Source organism: Entelurus aequoreus, linkage group LG27, assembly GCF_033978785.1.
Source record: "Entelurus aequoreus isolate RoL-2023_Sb linkage group LG27, RoL_Eaeq_v1.1, whole genome shotgun sequence".
Taxonomy (NCBI): Eukaryota; Metazoa; Chordata; class Actinopteri; order Syngnathiformes; family Syngnathidae; genus Entelurus; species Entelurus aequoreus.
The window spans coordinates 4,366,636-4,386,635 of NC_084757.1; the positions used below are offsets into that span (position 1 = coordinate 4,366,636).

General features: G+C 31.4%; 1 protein-coding gene across 3 annotated transcripts in view; it reads left to right on the forward strand.

The window, feature by feature from the left end:
* LOC133644275 (KICSTOR complex protein SZT2-like) overlaps positions 1 to 20,000 on the forward strand; it is a 194,016-nt gene that overhangs the window by 32,603 nt on the left and 141,413 nt on the right. For 2 of the 3 annotated variants that reach the window (XM_062038643.1, XM_062038642.1), the window contains exons 14-17: positions 2,042 to 2,156; positions 9,446 to 9,651; positions 16,958 to 17,194; positions 17,257 to 17,335. In XM_062038643.1, coding sequence (XP_061894627.1) covers positions 2,042 to 2,156; positions 9,446 to 9,651; positions 16,958 to 17,194; positions 17,257 to 17,335 — 637 coding nt within the window. Of the gene's footprint in view, positions 1 to 2,041; positions 2,157 to 9,406; positions 9,652 to 16,957; positions 17,195 to 17,256; positions 17,336 to 20,000 lie in introns of all 3 variants that reach the window. The other variant, XM_062038641.1, reaches the window with a different exon arrangement.

The window sequence follows — 20,000 nt, forward strand, 5'->3', positions numbered from 1 at the left end:
GGCCTCCCGGGCAAGTATAAGGCCTGGGGTTACCAACATGGGGTTCTCCCCCGTCTGCTCTGGCCACTCCTGGTTTATGAGGTACCTGTATCCACAGTTGAGAGTCTGGAGAAAAAGTTGAACACTTACTTGAGGAGATGGCTGGGTGTCCCAAGAAGCTTCTGTTCCATTGGACTGTACAGCACAGGAAGCAAGCTACAGCTGCCAATAACATCAGTGGTGGAGGAGTACAAGGTGACAAAAACACGCCAGGCCATGATGCTACGAGACAGCAAAGACAAGCGAGTACGGCAGGCAGGCATTGTCGTCAGGTCAGGCAGAAAGTGGTTAGCCAGCATAGCACTGAGGGAGGCGGAGGATCGACTGCATCACGCGGACATTGTGGGATCAGTAGCCCAGGGAAGACTTGGTCTGGGTTGCTCATCTAGAACAAGATGGAACAAAGCTGACCCAAAGGAGCGGCGAGGCTTGGTGCAGAGGGAGGTCCGAAAGGCTGAGGAGGAAAGCCGGTATGTCAAGGCAGTAGCCATGAAAAAACAGGGCAGCTGGACTAGATGGGAGAGTGTAAAAGACAGATCTCTAACCTGGCAGGACATCTGGAGCATGGAAGGCCACCGGATCAGGTTCCTGCTGTGTTCTACATATGATGTCCTGCCCACCCCATCAAACCTCCATACTTGGGGAATGGTAGAGAGCCCCAGCTGCACACTCTGCGGGAAGATAGCTAACCTGGAGCATGTCCTCTCCTCTTGTCACTCAAGCTTAGCAGATGGCAAGTTCCGGTGGCGTCATGACCAGATCCTTGCTCAGCTGGCAGAAGGTGTTGAGCAGGCCAGGAAGAGGACAAGGCAGCTCTCTAATGGGCCACGCTTCATCCACTTCGTCAGGGCAGGTGAAAGCGCAGCAGCAGGAGGGAGGAACAAAGGAGTTCTGGCCACAGCAAACGACTGGGAGATGCGGGCCGACCTGAAGAAGCAGCTCAAATTCCCAGAGGAGATAGCCCACACTACCCTGAGACCTGATATTGTTCTGTGGTCTAGAGGAACCAAACAGGTGGTGCTTATCGAGCTGACAGTACCTTGGGAAGAGAGGATGGAGGAGGCGTACGAACGCAAGCTCAAGAAGTACCAAACCCTCATCCTCGAGAGCCAGCACAATGGATGGAAGGCCTGGAACCTACCGGTGGAGGTGGGCTGTAGAGGCTTTGCGGGGCGGTCGCTCTGGAGAGCACTCGGACTGCTAGGGATCGAGGGGCTGGCTAGGAAGCGGCTGGTAGCCAACATCACTAAAAGGGCAGAGGAAGCATCGCGCTGGATTTGGTTACAAAGAAAGGTGCGATGGCAGAGCCGACCTACTGAAGGACTAGGGACATAGAGTTGGGTGGCATTCAGCGGGGGTAGATCCAGGACGCTGGATCTGCCGTCGAGCCCCTCCGAAGCGTCATGGGCTTAATTCGACGAAACGTTGATGACGGGGGGTGCCCATTTGAGAATCTGCTGATGCCAACCAACTCATGTCCAGTTGAGGTATGCGGTCAAGCTTAGTTTTGGCTCAGGGAGGAGGACGTCCCTGCCATGCAGAGTCCCGCCGGTGCCTTGATGGAAGGAGAGATGAAGAGAGCGAGGCCACAGGCTCACAGATGGTGCAGGGGCGAGTACCTGTAAAGGTGAGCCAGTTGCGATACCCTTATCGTATTTTGCATATATATATATATATATATATATATATATATATATATATATATATATATATATATATATATATATATATATATATATATATATATATATATATATATACACACACACACACACACACACACACGCATGTATGTGTGTATATATATATATATATATATTACTGTATACATACACTGGCAGTATCTTTGTCAGCGCTCTTGTATTTGATGTTATCATATTGTGCAAGAGAACTTAATGACGTGGTCTGTAAAAGTACAATGTTTTCCAAGTGTCTAATTAGAGGAATAAAAAGTTGTTGTTTTCCCTCCGCCACATTCAAAGTCCTTGTTTTGTGTCCACAGTTCACCTGAGCAGCCCCCCACCTCCTTCTATCTGGTCCGGCTCATCTCCAAGACGCCCTGCATGGTGCTGAGACTGGGCTTCCCTATCGGGACACCGGCACATGTTCGGAACAAGGTACAGGGGTCGCCACCATATCAAATCTATTGATCAGTCTCTCCCGGATTTCATGACCGGGCATCCATGCCAATTCACTCAAATTCAACCAATCTCCGTAATTATTAATTATCGCAACAAAAAGCTTGTAACTGTCCCACTCATTTTGGCCAATTAGCGCCATTGTCGCTAATTGGATATGTTTCTTAGCGGCGCTCAAACACACACTTCTACTGTCTAATAATAACGTATGTTTGTTTATTGTGTAGTGTAGATGAAACGGGCAACAACGTGTTTAACAATATATTAACTCTATTGCTTAAAGGCCACAATTGTCATCATCCCGCGTAGCTAAGACCTACTCCCGGTTTCTATCTACAGTGCTAAGCCTTCTGGGTAATGTAGTATATAAACATCTACTTCCTTGTTTACATGTATTTATATACCCGGTGCGGTGCGATACAAATTGTTATATTCACTTTTGTTTGGTAGGTTAAGTGTTTGTGTTAATGTTTCTGATCAGTTTTGATTTATTATTATTTATTGAGTTTATTTAACTATATTCTATTTATCTAAGGTGAAAACATGTTTGTAGTGTGAAAAATATTTTCCTTTAATTTCAGGCAAATGAATGCACTTTAAAAAAAAACAATGTTAACAAAAATGTTTTTTGTTATTAGCTGATTTATATATTTATTTTCTTTTCTTTACTATTAATAAGTCTACCAATTTATGCACAGGTGTGCTTATAACAATTTTTCTAGACAAATCATTAGGGGTGGCAAATTAATGGACTTTAAAACTCTAAAAAAACAATGTTAATAAAGTTGTTCCTTGTTATAAGTTGATCTCTATTTCTTTTCTTTTCTTTACTATTAATAAGTATACCATTTTATGCAGAGGTGGACTTATAACCATTTTTTAGACAAATCATTAGGGGTGGCAAATTAATGCACTTTAAAACAAAAAACAAACAAAAAAACAATGTTAATAAAGTTGTTCTTTGTTATAAGTTGATTTCCACATTTATTTTATTTTCTTTACTATAAATAAGTATACCATTTTATGCAGAGGCGTACTTATAACCATTTTTTAGACAAATCATTAATTAATGCACTTTAAAACTCTAAAAAAACAATGTTAATAAAGTTGTTCCTTGTTATAAGTTGATCTCTATATTTATTTAATTTTCTTTACTATTAATAAGTATACCATTTTATGCAGAGGCGTACTTATAACCATTTTTTAGACAAATCATTAATTAATGCACTTTAAAACTCTGAAAAAACAATGTTAATAAAGTTGTTCCTTGTTATAAGTTGATCTCTATATTTATTTAATTTTCTTTACTATTAATAAGTATACCATTTTATGCAGAGGTGTACTTATAACCATTTTTCTAGACAAATCATTAGGGGTGGCAAATTAATGGACTTTAAAACTCTAAAAAAACAATGTTAATAAAGTGGTTCCTTGTTATAAGTTGATCTCTATTTCTTTTCTTTTCTTTACTATTAATAAGTATAACATTTTATGCAGAGGTGGACTTATAACCATTTTTTAGACAAATCATTAGGGGTGGCAAATTAATGCACTTTAAAACAAAACAAAAAAAAAAAAAAACAATGTTAATAAAGTTGTTCTTTGTTATAAGTTGATTTCCACATTTATTTTATTTTCTTTACTATAAATAAGTATACCATTTTATGCAGAGGCGTACTTATAACCATTTTTTAGACAAATCATTAATTAATGCACTTTAAAGCTCTAAAAAAACAATGTTAATAAAGTTGTTCCTTGTTATAAGTTGATCGCTATATTTATTTAATTTTCTTTACTATTAATAAGTATACCATTTTATGCAGAGGTGTACTTATAACAATTTTTCTAGACAAATCATTAGGGGTGGCAAATTAATGGACTTTAAAACAAACAAAAAACAAAAAAACAATGTTAATAAAGTTGTTCTTTGTTGTAAGTTAATCTCCACATTTATTTTATTTTCTTTACTATAAATAAGTATACCATTTTATGCAGAGGCGTACTTATAACCATTTTTTAGACAAATCATTAATTAATGCACTTTAAAACTCTAAAAAAACAATGTTAATAAAGTTGTTCCTTGTTATAAGTTAAACTGTATTTCTTTTCTTTACTATTAATAAGTATACCATTTTATGCAGAGGTGGACTTATAACCATTTTTTAGACAAATCATTAGGGGTGGCAAATTAATGCACTTTAAAACTCTAAAAAAACAATGTTAATAAAGTTGTTCGTTGTTATAAGTTGATCTCTATTTCTTTTCTTTTCTTTACTATTAATAAGTATACCATTTTATGCAGAGGTGGACTTATAACCATTTTTTAGACAAATCATTAGGGGTGGCAAATTAATGCACTTTAAAACAAACAAAAAACAAAAAAACAATGTTAATAAAGTTGTTCTTTGTTATAAGTTGATTTCCACATTTATTTTATTTTCTTTACTATAAATAAGTATACCATTTTATGCAGAGGCGTACTTATAACCATTTTTTAGACAAATCATTAGGGGTGGCAAATTAATGCACTTTAAAACAAAAAAAAACATTGTTAATAAAGTTGTTCTTTGTTATAAGTTGATCTCCACATTTATTTTCTTTACTATAAATAAGTATACCATTTTATGCAGAGGCGTACTTATAACCATTTTTTAGACAAATCATTAGGGGTGGCAAATTAATGCACTTTAAAACAAAAAACAAAGCAAAAAAACTATGTTAATAAAGTTGTTCTTTGTTATAAGTTGATTTCCACATTTATTTTATTTTCTTTACTATAAATAAGTATACCATTTTATGCAGAGGCGTACTTATAACCATTTTTTAGACAAATCATTAATTAATACACGTTAAAACTCTAAAAAAACAATGTTAATAAAGTTGTTCCTTGTTATAAGTTGATTTCTATATTTATTTAATTTTCTTTACAATTAATAAGTATACCATTTTATGCAGAGGTGTACTTATAACAATTTTTCTAGACAAATCATTCGGGGTGGCAAATTAATGGACTTTAAAACTCTAAAAAAAACAATGTTAATAAAGTTGTTCGTTGTTATAAGTTGATCTCTATTTCTTTTCTTTTCTTTACTATTAATAAGTATACCATTTTATGCAGAGGTGGACTTATAACCATTTTTTAGACAAATCATTAGGGGTGGCAAATTAATGCACTTTAAAACAAACAAAAAACAAAAAAACAATGTTAATAAAGTTGTTCTTTGTTATAAGTTGATTTCCACATTTATTTTATTTTCTTTACTATAAATAAGTATACCATTTTATGCAGAGGCGTACTTATAACCATTTTTTAGACAAATCATTAGGGGTGGCAAATTAATGCACTTTAAAACAAAAAAAAACATTGTTAATAAAGTTGTTCTTTGTTATAAGTTGATCTCCACATTTATTTTCTTTACTATAAATAAGTATACCATTTTATGCAGAGGCGTACTTATAACCATTTTTTAGACAAATCATTAGGGGTGGCAAATTAATGCACTTTAAAACAAAAAACAAAGCAAAAAAACTATGTTAATAAAGTTGTTCTTTGTTATAAGTTGATTTCCACATTTATTTTATTTTCTTTACTATAAATAAGTATACCATTTTATGCAGAGGCGTACTTATAACCATTTTTTAGACAAATCATTAATTAATGCACTTTAAAACTCTAAAAAAAACAATGTTAATAAAGTTGTTCCTTGTTATAAGTTGATCTCTATATTTATTTAATTTTCTTTACTATTAATAAGTCTACCATTTTATGCAGAGGTGTACTTATAACAATTTTTCTAGACAAATCATTAGGGGTGGCAAATTAATGGACTTTAAAACTCTAAATAAAACAATGTTAATAAAGTTGTTCCTTGTTATAAGTTGATCTCTATTTCTTTTCTTTTCTTTACTATTAATAAGTATACCATTTTATGCAGAGGTGGACTTATAACCATTTTTTAGACAAATCATTAGGGGTGGCAAATTAATGCACTTTAAAACAAAAAAAAACAAAAAAACAATGTTAATAAAGTTGTTATTTGTTATAAGTTGATTTCCACATTTATTTTATTTTCTTTACTATAAATAAGTATACCATTTTATGCAGAGGCGTACTTATAACCATTTTTTAGACAAATCATTAATTAATGCACTTTAAAACTCTAAAAAAACAATGTTAATAAAGTTGTTCCTTGTTATAAGTTGATCTCTATATTTATTTAATTTTCTTTACTATTAATAAGTATACCATTTTATGCAGAGGCGTACTTATAACCATTTTTTAGACAAATCATTAATTAATGCACTTTAAAACTCTAAAAAAACAATGTTAATAAAGTTGTTCCTTGTTATAAGTTGATCTCTATATTTATTTAATTTTCTTTACTATTAATAAGTCTACCATTTTATGCAGAGGTGTACTTATAACAATTTTTCTAGACAAATCATTAGGGGTGGCAAATTAATGGACTTTAAAACTCTAAAAAAACAATGTTAATAAAGTTGTTCCTTGTTATAAGTTGATCTCTATTTCTTTTCTTTTCTTTACTATTAATAAGTATACCATTTTATGCAGAGGTGGACTTATAACCATTTTTTAGACAAACCATTAGGGGTGGCAAATTAATGCACTTTAAAACAAACAAAAAACAATGTTAATAAAGTTGTTCTTTGTTATAAGTTGATCTCCACATTTATTTTCTTTACTATAAATAAGTATACCATTTTATGCAGAGGTGTACTTATAACCATTTTTTAGACAAATCATTAATTAATGCACTTTAAAACTCTAAAAAAACAATGTTAATAAAGTTGTTCCTTGTTATAAGTTGATCTCTATATTTATTTAATTTTCTTTACTATTAATAAGTCTACCATTTTATGCAGAGGTGTACTTATAACCATTTTTCTAGACAAATCATTAGGGGTGGCAAATTAATGGACTTTAAAACTATAAAAAAAACAATGTTAATAAAGTTGTTCCTTGTTATAAGTTGATCTCTATTTATTTTCTTTACTATTAATAAGTATACCATTTTATGCAGAGGTGGACTTATAACCATTTTTTAGACAAATCATTAGGGGTGGCAAATTAATGCACTTTAAAACAAACAAAAAACAAAAAAACAATGTTAATAAAGTTGTTCTTTGTTATAAGTTGATCTCCACATTTATTTTCTTTACTATAAATAAGTATACCATTTTATGCAGAGGTGTACTTATAACCATTTTTTAGACAAATCATTAATTAATGCACTTTAAAACTCTAAAAAAACAATGTTAATAAAGTTGTTCCTTGTTATAAGTTGATCTCTATATTTATTTAATTTTCTTTACTATTAATAAGTCTACCATTTTATGCAGAGGTGTACTTATAACCATTTTTCTAGACAAATCATTAGGGGTGGCAAATTAATGGACTTTAAAACTATAAAAAAAACAATGTTAATAAAGTTGTTCCTTGTTATAAGTTGATCTCTATTTCTTTTCTTTTCTTTACTATTAATAAGTATACCATTTTATGCAGAGGTGGACTTATAACCATTTTTTAGACAAATCATTAGGGGTGGCAAATTAATGCACTTTAAAACAAAAAAACCCCCAAAAAAACAATGTTAATAAAGTTGTTCTTTGTTATAAGTCAATCTCCACATTTCTTTTCTTTTCTTTACTATAAATAAGTATACCATTTTATGCAGAGGCGTACTTATAACCATTTTTTAGACAAATCATTAATTAATGCACTTTAAAACTCTAAAAAAACAATGTTAATAAAGTTGTTCCTTGTTATAAGGTGATCTCTATATTTCTTTTCTTTTCTTTACTATTAATAAGTATACCATTTTATGCAGAGGTGTACTTATAACAATTTTTCTAGACAAATCATTAGGGGTGGCAAATTAATGCACTTTACAACTCTAAAAAAAACAATGTTAATAAAGTTGTTCCTTGTTATAAGTTGATCTCTATTTCTTTTCTTTTCTTTACTATTAATAAGTATACCATTTTATGCAGAGGTGGACTTATAACCATTTTTTTAGACAAATCATTAGGGGTGGCAAATTAATGCACTTAAAACAAAAAAAACTAAGTTAATAAAGTTGTTCTTTGTTATAAGTTCATCTCCACATTTATTTTCTTTACTATAAATAAATATACCATTTTATGCAGAGGCATACTTATAACCATTTTTTAGACAAACCATTAGGGATGGCAAATTAATGCACTTGAAAACTTAAAAAAAACAAAAAACAATGTTAATAAAGTTGTTCTTTGTTATAAGTTGATCTCCACATTTATTTTATTTTCTTTACTATAAATAAGTATACCATTTTATGCAGAGGCGTACTTATAACCATTTTTTAGACAAATCATTAATTAATGCACTTTAAAACTCTAAAAAAACAATGTTAATAAAGTTGTTCCTTGTTACAAGTTGATCTCTATATTTATTTAATTTTCTTTACTATTAATAAGTATACCATTTTATGCACGGGTGTACTTATAACAATTTTTCTAGACAAATCATTAGGGGTGGCAAATTAATGGACTTTAAAACTCTAAAAAAAACAATGTTAATAAAGTTGTTCCTTGTTATAAGTTGATCTCTATTTCTTTTCTTTTCTTTACTATTAATAAGTATACCATTTTATGCAGAGGTGGACTTATAACCATTTTTTTTAGACAAATCATTAGGGGTGGCAAATTAATGCACTTAAAACAAAAAAAACAAAGTTAATAAAGTTGTTCTTTGTTATAAGTTGATCGCCACATTTATTTTCTTTACTATAAATAAGTATACCATTTTATGCAGAGGCGTACTTATAACCATTTTTTAGACAAATCATTAATTAATGCACTTTAAAACTCTAAAAAAACAATGTTAATAAAGTTGTTACTTGTTATAAGTTGATCTCTATATTTATTTAATTTTCTTTACTATTAATAAGTATACCATTTTATGCAGAGGTGTACTTATAACAATTTTACAGACAAATTATTTGGGGTGTCAACAATAAAAAAAAAAAAGATTTTTAGATTAATTGCATTTCTTATTTGTAACTATTCTTAATCGATTATAAAATGTCCATGTTTCTCAGTTCCAACGCTTAATATATTGTCTTTGCAGTTTATTCAATTGAATAGAAGTTGAAAAGGATTTGCAAATCATTGTATTCTCTTTTTATTTACCATTTACACAAGGTGACAACTTCACTGCTTTTGTATTTAAGGGATTGTACTGCAAGCTGCCGTATTGTGTCTCCTGCCAGATTGTGGACGAGCTCAGAGAGCAGATCCTCAAGCTGCGCTTCCCGCATCGCGTTCAAAACAAAGAGGCCACGCCCAAGACCAAGAGGAAGGCCGCGGGGCACCCATCGCCGTCCAAGTCGCCCTCGCTCTCCGCTCCCAAGCAGGCGCTGTCAGACCGCCCGTGTGTGGTGGTAGTCAACAAGCCCCTGGAGAAGCTGCTCATTCGGTCAGTGGCCCAGTAAAGCAAATGGAATTACTTTTTTTTATCCAAATGTCATTCAATATAGACCAGGGGTGTCCAAACTTTGGCCACTAAGGGCCGCACTTTGAAAAATGAAAGCATGTGGGGGCCATTTTGATATATTTCATTTTTAAAACCATTACAATACAGTATATATATTTATTTAACAGTTAAAGCTCCTCTCAAGTTTTGATTCGAGAGATCCATAAAAAGGTAAAAATAAGTCATTTATTTTAAAAAATTCAACACTTTTAATCAGTTTTTTAATATTTTATGCCCTTTTTGTTCAAGAAAACCCATTTCTTAATGGCAAAAACACATAATATGCAACATCCCCCCCAAAAATGTTTTTTTTTATGGGAATATTTGATATGACGTAATTGGAGCCTTCAATAGGTCAATAATTTATAACAACACTGATTTTGATTGATTATTATTTTTTGAGCCATAAGAGTTTTCAGAAAACCCCCCCACTAAAATCTCAAAAGTGTTAAAAAAAAGTCATACATGATTTTTTAAAATATTTTTTTTACTTTAAATGCTTAAATCTTTAGATCAACTTCAAATTTTTTGTGTCGATTATACCTTTTTTTATGATTTTTTTCCCGTTTTTTTTGTTTTGTTTGTTTAATGCTGTTTTTGTCACTTTTTTTAATGGCAAATACAGTAAATATGCAACATTTTCCCCACAAAAAAACTTCAAAGTGCAATATTTGATGTGAAGTAATTGGAGCCTTTAATAGGTCAATAATTTATAACAACACTGATTTTGATTGCTTATTTTTTTCTGAGCCATGACAGTTTTCCCCAAAAAAAACAACACTAAAAATCTCTGGGACCCAAATTGTTAAAAATACATTATTTTATTTTTATTTACTTTTTACTTTAAATGCTTAAATCTCTAGATCAACTTCAAGTTTTGTATGTCGATTATACCTTTTTTATGATTTTTTTCATGTTTGTTTAATGCTGTTTTTTGTTATAGAACACTTTTTTCAATGGCAAAAACAGTAAATATGCAACATTTTCCCACAACGAAAAACAGTCAAAGTGGAATATTTGATGTGAAGTAATCGGAGCCTTTAATAGGTCAATAATTTATAACATTACTGATTTTGATTCATTATTTTTTGAGTCATGACAGTTTTCAGGAAAAAAAACAAAAAATCTCAGGGATCCAAAAGTGTTCAAAATAAGTCATACATTATTTTTTTAAATTTAAACATTTTTTTTTTTTACTTTAAACGCTTAAATCTCTAGATCAACTTCAAGTTTTATATCTCGATTATACCTTTTTTATGATTTTTTTCGTGTTTGTTTAATGCTGTTTTTTTGTTATAGAACACTTTTTTCAATGGCAAACACAGTAAATATGCAACATTTTCCCACAAAAAAAAAGTCAAAGTGGAATATTGGAGCCTTCGATAGGTCAATAATTTATAACCACACTGATTTTGTTTCATTATTTTTTGAGCAATGACTGTTTTCAGGGGGAAAAAAACAAAATCTCAGGGATCCAAAAGTGTTCAAAATAAGTCATACATTTTTATTTATTTATTTTTTTACTTTAAATGCTTAAATCTCTAGATCAACTTCAAGTTTTGTATGTCAATTATACCTTTTTGATGATTTTTTTCATGTTTTGTACAGCCCTTTGAGACACTTGTGATTTAGGGCTATATAAATAAACATTGATTGATTGATTGATGTTTGTTTAATGCTGTTGTATAGAACACTTTTTTCAATGGCAAACAGTAAATATGCAACATTTTCCCACAAAAAAAAACAGTCAAAGTGGAATATTTGATGTGAAGTAATTGGAGCCTTAAATAGGTCAAAAATTTATAACATTACTGATTTTGATTAATTATTTTTTGAGTCATGACAGTTTTCAGGAAAAAAAAAAGAAAAATCTCAAAAGTGTTAAAAATAAATCATACATTTAATTATTATTATTATTATTTTTTACATTAAATGCTTAAATCTCTAGATCAACTTCGTTTTGTATGTCAATTATACCTTTTTCTTAATGATTTTTTCATGTTTTCTTTTGTTTGTTTAATGTTTTTTTTGTTATAGAACACTTTTTTTAATGGCAAACACAGTAAATATGCAATATTTTCCCACAAAAAACACTTCAAAGTGGAATATTTGGTGTGAAGTAATTGGAGCCTTCAATAGGTCAATCATTTATAGCAACACTGATTTTGATTCATTATTATTTTGTGAGCCATGACAATTTTCAGAAAAAAACCCCACTAAAAATCTCAGGGATCGAAAAGTGTTAAAAATAAGTCATCCATCCATCCATCCATCCAATTTCTACCGCTTGTCCCTTTCGGGGTCACGGGAAAATAAGTCATAAATTATTTATTTGTATTTTTTTTACTTTAAATGCTTAAATCTCTAGACCAACTTCAAGTTTTGTATGTCGATCATACCTTTTTTATGATTTTTTTTCATGTTTTCTATTGTTTGTTTAATGCTGTTTTGTTTTATAAAACACTTTTTTTTATGACAAACACAATAAATGTGCAACATTTTCCCACAAAAAACACTTCAAAGTGGAATATTTGATGTGAAGTAATTGGAGCCTTCAATAGGTCAATCATTTACAACAACACTGATTTTGATTCATTATTTTCTGAGCCATGACAGTTTGTAGGAAAAAAATAAAAAAATCTCAGGAATCCTAAAGTGTTAAAAATAAGTCATACATTATTTATTTTATTTTTTTACATTACATGCTTAAATCTCTAGATCAACTTCAAGTTTTGTATGTCGATTATACCTTTTTATGATTTTTTTCATGTTTTCTTTTGTTTGTTTAATGCTGTTTTTTTGTTACAGAACACTTTTTTTTAATGGCAAACACAGTAAATATGCAACATTTTCCCACAAAAAACACTTCAAAGTGGAATATTTGATGTGAAGTAATTGGAGCCTTCAATAGGTCAACAATTTAAAACAACACTGATTTTGATTCATTATTATTTTTTGAGCCCTGACCGTTTTCAGAAAAAAAACACAAAAAATCTTAGGGATCTAAAAGTGTTCAAAATAGGTCATACATTATTTTAATTTAATTTTTTTTTGCTTTAAACGCTTAAATCTCTAGATCAACTTCAAGTTTTGTTTGTCGATTATACCTTTTTTATGATTTTTTTCATGTTTTCTTTTGTTTGTTTAATGCTGTTTTTGTTATAGAACATTTTTTTTAATGGCAAACACAGTAAATATGCAACATTTTCCCACAAAAAACACTTAAAAGTGGAATATTTGATGTGAAGTAATTGGAGCCTTTAATAGGTCAATCATTTATAACACTGATTTTGACAATTTTCAGAAAAAACCCCCACTAAAAATCTCAGGGATCGAAAAGTGTTAAAAATAAGTCATCCATCCATCCATCCATCCAATTTCTACTGCTTGTCCCTTTCGGGGTCGCGGGAAAATAAGACATAAATTATTTATTTGTATTCTTTTTTACTTTAAATGCTTAGGTACCGGTAGTTTGTAGGAAAAAAATCGAAAAATCTCAGGAATCTTAAAGTGTTAAAAATAGGTCATACATTATTTTAATTTAATTTTTTTTTACTTTAAACGCTTAAATCTCTAGATCAACTTCAAGTTTTGTTTGTCGATTATACCTTTTTTATGATTTTTTTCATGTTTTCTTTTGTTTGTTTAATGCTGTTTTTGTTATAGAACATTTTTTTTAATGGCAAACACAGTAAATATGCAACATTTTCCCACAAAAAACACTTCTAAGTGGAATATTTGATGTGAAGTAATTGGAGCCTTCAATAGGTCAACAATTTAAAACAACACTGATTTTGATTCATTATTATTTTGTGAGCGGTGACAGTTTTCAGAAAAAAACCACTAAAAATCTCAGGGATCCAAAAGTGTTCAAAATAAGTCATACATTATTTAACTTGTTTTTTTTTTTTACTTTAAACGCTTAAAACGCTTAAATCTCTAGATCAACCTCAAGTTTTATATGTCGATTATACCTTTTTTTGGTTTTTTTCATGTTTTCTTTTGTTTGTTTAATGCTGTTTTTTGTTATAGAACATTTTTTTTAATGGCAAACACAATAAATATGCAACATTTTCCCACAAAAAACACTTAAAAGTGGAATATTTGATGTGAAGTAATCGGAGCCTTTAATAGGTCAATAATTTATAACAACACTGATTTTGACAGTTTTCAGAAAAAAAACACTAAAAATCTCAGGGATTGAAAAGTGTTAAATATAAGTCATCCATCCATCCATCCATCCATTTTCTACCGCTTGTTCCTTTCGGGGTCGCGGGAAAATAAGTCATATATTATTTATTTGTATTTTTTTTTTACTTTAAATGCTTAAATCTCTAGACCAACTTCAAGTTTTGTATGTCGATTATACCTTTTTTATGATTTTTTTCATGTTTTCTATTGTTTGTTTAATGCTGTGGAAAGTGGAATATTTGATGTGAAGTAATTGGAGCCTTCAATAGGTCAATAATTTAAAACAACATTCATTTTGATCCATTTTTATTTTGTGATTCATGAAAGTTTTCAGGAAAAAAACACAAAAAAATCTCAGGGATCCAAAAGTGTTAAAAATAAGTCATACATTATTTTTATTTTATTTTTTTTAATTTTTACATTAAATGCTTAAATCTCTAGATCAACTTCAAGTGTTGTATGTCGATTATACCTTTTTATGATTTTTTTCATGTTTTCTTTTGTTTGTTTAATGCTGTTTTTTGTTATAGATTTTTTTTTTTAATGGCAAACACAGTAAATATGCAACATTTTCCCACAAAAAAAACTTAAAAGTGGAATATTTGGTGTGAAGTAATTGGAGCCTTTAATAGGTCAATAATTTATAACAACACTGATTTTGATTCATTATTATTTTGTGAGCCCTGACAGTTTTCAGAAAAAAACACTAAAAATCTCAGGGATCCAAAAGTGTTAAAAATAAGTCATCCATGCATCCATCCATTTTCTACCGCTTGTCCCTTTCGGGGTCGCGGGAAAATAAGTCATACGTTATTTATTAGTTTTTTTTTTTTACTTTAAATGCTTAAATCTCTAGACCAACTTCAAGTTTTGTATGTCAATTATACCTATTTTATGATTTTTTTCATGTTTTCTATGGTTTGTTTAATGCTGTGGAAAGTGGAATATTTGGTGTGAAGTAATTGGAGCCTTCAATAGGTCAATAATTTAAAACAACATTCATTTTGATCCATTTTTATTTTGTGTCATGAAAGTTTTCAGAAAAAAACCACAAAAAATCTCAGGGATCCAAAAGTGTTAAAAATAAGTCATACATTATTTTATTTTATTTTTTAAATTTTTACATCAAATGCTTAAATCTCTAGATCAACTTCAAGTTTTGTATGTCGATTATACCTTTTTTATGATTTTTTTCATGTTTTCTTTTGTTTGTTTAATGCTGTTTTTTGTTATAGAACACTTTTTTTAATGGCAAACACAGTAAATATGCAACATTTTCCCACAAAGAAAACTTCAAAGTGGAATATTTGGTGTGAAGTAATTGGAGCCTTCAATAGGTCAATAATTTAAAACAACATTCATTTTGATACATTTTTATTTTGTGAGTCATGAAAGTTTTCAGAAAAAAAACACAAAAAATCTCAGGGATCCAAAAGTGTTAAAAATAAGTCATACATTATTTTATTTTATTTTTTTAATTTTTACATTTAATGCTTTAAATCTCTAGATCAACTTCAAGTGTTGTATGTCCTACCTTTTTATGATTTTTTTCATGTTTTCTTTTGATTGTTTAATGCTGTTTTTTTGTTATAGAACACTTTTTTTAATGGCAAACACAGTAAATATGCAACATTTTCCCACAAAAAACACTTAAAAGTGGAATATTTCATGTGAAGTAATTGGAGCCTTCGATAGGTCAATAATTTATAGCAACACTGATTTTGATTCATTATTTTGTGAGCCATAACAGTTTTCAGAAAAAAAACACTAAAAATCTCAGGGATCCAAAAGTGTTAAAAATAAGTCATCCATGCATCCATCCATTTTCTACCGCTTGTCCCTTTCGGGGTCACGGGAAAATAAGTCATATATTATTTATTTGTATTTTTTTTTACTTTAAATGTTTACCGGTAAATCTCTAGTCCAACTTCAAGTTTTGTATGTCGATTATACCTTTTTTATGATTTTTTTCATGTTTTCTATGGTTTGTTTAATGCTGTGGAAAGTGCAATATTTGATGTGAAGTAATTGGAGCCTTCAATAGGTCAATAATTTAAAACAACATTCATTTTGATCCATTTTTATTTTGTGAGTCATGAAAGTTTTCAGGAAAAAACACAAAAAATCTCAGGGATCCAAAAGTGTTAAAAATAAGTCATACATTATTTTATTTTTATTTTTTTAATTTTTACATCAAATGCTTGAATCTCTAGATCAACTTCAAGTGTTGTATGTCGATTATACCTTTTTTATGATTTTTTTCATGTTTTCTTTTGTTTGTTTAATGCTGTTTTTTGTTATAGAACACTTTTTTTAATGGCAAACACAGTAAATATGCAACATTTTCCCACAAAAAAAACTTAAAAGTGGAATATTTGGTGTGAAGTAATTGGAGCCTTCAATAGGTCAATAATTTATAGCAACACTGATTTTGATTCATTATTATTTTGTGAGCTATAACAGTTTTCAGAAAAAAACACTAAAAATCTCAGGGATCCAAAAGTGTTAAAAATAAGTCATCCATGCATCCATCCATTTTCTACCACTTGTCCCTTTCGGGGTCGCGGGAAAATAAGTCATACATTATTTATTTGTACACGCTTAAATCTTAAAGTTTTATATGTCGATTATACCTTTTTTGTGATTTTTTTTCATGTTTTCTTTTGTTTGTTTAATGCTGTTTTTTATTATGAAACGCTTTTTTTAATGGTAAACACAGTAAATATGCAACATTTTCCCACAAAAAAATGTGATTGGAGCCTTCAATAGGTTAAAACAACACTGGTTTTGATTCATTATTATTTTGTGAGCGGTGACGGTTTTAAAGAAAAACAAATGGTGTAATTAGAGTCCACATTGCAACTTTTTCTCATTATATTTTACCTGTAAACTCTTTTATTCCACTCTTTTCTGTTTTTTTTTTTGTAATGGTGTTTTTAGAATGTGCCACGGGCCGTTAAAGAATGAGCTACGGCCTGCAAATGGCTCCCGGGCCACACTTTGGACACCCCTGAGAAGAATTGCTTGTGAAAGACAAAAAGATATTCTTGTCCTGCAGGTACGAGAAGCTGCCGCTGGACTTCAGGATCCCCTTCATTCTCAGCATGGAGAACTCGGTGCAGCCCTCCAGCACCGCGGGACCCCTCTACGTGGCGGCCAACCGGACCGCCTCGTCCACGCTGGCCTCGCTGTCTCGCTACTTCCTGCACCGGCGCTGGGTGTGGGCGGTGCAGAGCGGCCAGGGTCCTGCTGTGGCCATGCAAGCGGTCGCCCACATCCTGTCCATGCTCTCAGAGTGAGTTGTTTTGGGGGTTTGTTGCGTGGTCCAAACTGATTGATGTTGATGATCCACTGAAGGATCCGCTTGTCTGAGGGCTTTCACTTCGCTGCCAGTGGAGACGGCATCGTCAACATGGTCATCGAGTTGCCGATGAAGGTAAAACATGCACTTCACACCAACGCAGGAGCACTACTTGTTTTTATCCTTTCATTTTCTAATGACTTATTTTAGCTTCATTTTCTAAAATGATACAGTCGTGGTCAAAAGTGTGCATAGACGTGTGTGGTGGTACTCAACAAGCCCCTGGAGAAGCTGCTCATTCGGTCAGTGGCCCAGTAAAGCAAATGGAATTACTTTTTTTTTAATCCAAATGTCATTCAATATAGACCAGGGGTGTCCAAACTTTGGCCACTAAAGGCCGCACTTTGAAAAATGAACGCATGTGGGGGCCATTTTGATATATTTCATTTTTAAAACCATTACAATACAGTACCGTAATTTCCGGACTATAAGCCGCTACTTTTTCCCCTCGTTCTGGTCCCTGCGGCTTATACAAGGGTGCGGCTTATTTACGGCCTGTTCTTCTCCGACACCGACGAAGAGGATTTCAGTGGTTTTAGTACGCAGGAGGAAGACGATGACACAATGATTAAAGACTGACTTTTCATATACCGGTAGGCTGGTTATTTTGATAACGTACAGGCGAGCACTTTGTATTACTTTGCACCGTTGTATTATTTGTACTCTGCACGAATGCTGTTCGCCATGTCAAAGATGTGAAAGTTTGATTGAATGATTGAAAGATTTATTGTTAATAAATGGGACGCTTTGCGTTCCCAAACAGTCATCTCTGTCCCGACAATCCCCTCAGTGGTAGCAGGAACCCCTATATACTACGGTAATTACACATCAAAACCCTGCGGCTTATAGTCGGGTGCGGCTTATATATGGAGCAATCTGTATTTTCCCCTAAATTTAGCTGGTGCGGCTTATAGTCAGGTGCGGCTTATAGTCCGGAAATTACGGTATATAGATTTATTTAACAGTTAAGGCTCCTCTCAAGTTTTGATCCTGAAGACCCATAAAAAGGTAAAAATATGTCATTTATTTTAAAAAATTCAACGCTTTTAATCAGTTTTTTAATATTTAATGCCCTTTTTGTTCAAGAAACCCCATTTCTTAATGGCCAAAACACATAATATGCCAAAAATTGTTTTTTTTATGTAGAATATTTGATATGACGTAATTGGAGCCTTCAATAGGTCAATAATTTAAAACAACACTGATTTTGATTGATTATTATTTTTTGAGTCATGACAGTTTTCAGAAAAAACCCCCCACTAAAATCTCAGGGATCCAAAAGTGTTAAAAAAATAAGTCATACATGATTTTTTAAAATATTTTTTTTTACTTTAAATGCTTAAATCTTTTGGTCAACTTCAAATTTTTTATGTCGATTACCGGTATACGCTTTTTTATGATTTTTTTTCCTTTTTTTTTTTCTTGTTTAATGCTGTTTTTGGCACTTTTTTTAATGGCAAACACAGTAAATATGCAACATTTTCCCCACAAAAAAACTTCAAAGTGGAATATTTTATATGACGTAATTGGAGCCTTCAATAGGTCAATAATTTAAAACAACACTGATTTTGATTGATTATTATTTTTTCAGTCATGACAGTTTTCAGAAAAAACCCCCACTAAAATCTCAGGGATCCAAAAGTGTTAAAAATAAGTCATACATGATTTTTTTTAAATATTTTTTTTTACTTTAAATGCTTAAATCTTTTGGTCAACTTCAAATTTTTTATGTCGATTACCGGTATACGTTTTTTATGATTTTTTTTCCATTTTTTTTTTTCTTGTTTAATGCTGTTTTTGTCACTTTTTTTAATGGCAAACACAGTAAATATGCAACATTTTCCCCACAAAAAAACTTCAAAGTGGAATATTTGATGTGAAGTAATTGGGAGCCTTTAAGAGGTCAATAATTTAAAACAACACTGATTTTGATTGATTATTATTTTTTGAGTCATGACAGTTTTCAGAAAACCCCCCCACTAAAATCTCAGGGATCCAAAAGTGTTAAAAATAAGTCATACATGATTTTTTACTTTAAATAATAGATTTTATTTGTAAAAAAAGAACTTTACATTGAGCAAATAACCTCAAAGTGCTACAGTGTATTAAATAAAATAAAAATATATTAAAATAAATAAATAAAAACTAGAACAGCCTAATAGCTAAAACTAGTATGCATATATCTTTAAAAAAAAAAGCCTTTTTTTTTTAAAAAAGAAGGGTTTTTAAGCCTTTTTTAAAAGCATCCACAGTCTGTGGTGCCCTCAGGTGGTCAGGGAGAGCGCTCCACAGACTGGGAGCGGGACATGGTTACATGTTCAGCTAAATTTGTTGGTTTTCTGACATGGACTTGACCACAGAACTTTCCTCCAGAAGGTCTTATCTCTGTCCATGTGATGTCAGATGAAACAAAAATGGAGCCGTTTGGCCACAATATGTTTGGAGGAGAAAAGGTGAGGCCTTTAATCCCAGGAACACATCCATCCATCCATCCAATTTCTACCGTTTGTCCCTTTCGGGGTCGCGGGAAAATAAGTCATAAATTATTTATTTGTATTTTACTTTAAATGCTTAAATCTCGAGAACAACTTCAAGTTTTGTATGTCGATCATATCAATCAATCAATCAATCAATGTTTATTTATATAGCCCTAAATCACAAGTGTCTCAAAGGGCTGTACAAGCCACAACGACATCCTCGGTACAGAGCCCACATACGGGCAAGGAAAAACTCACCCCAG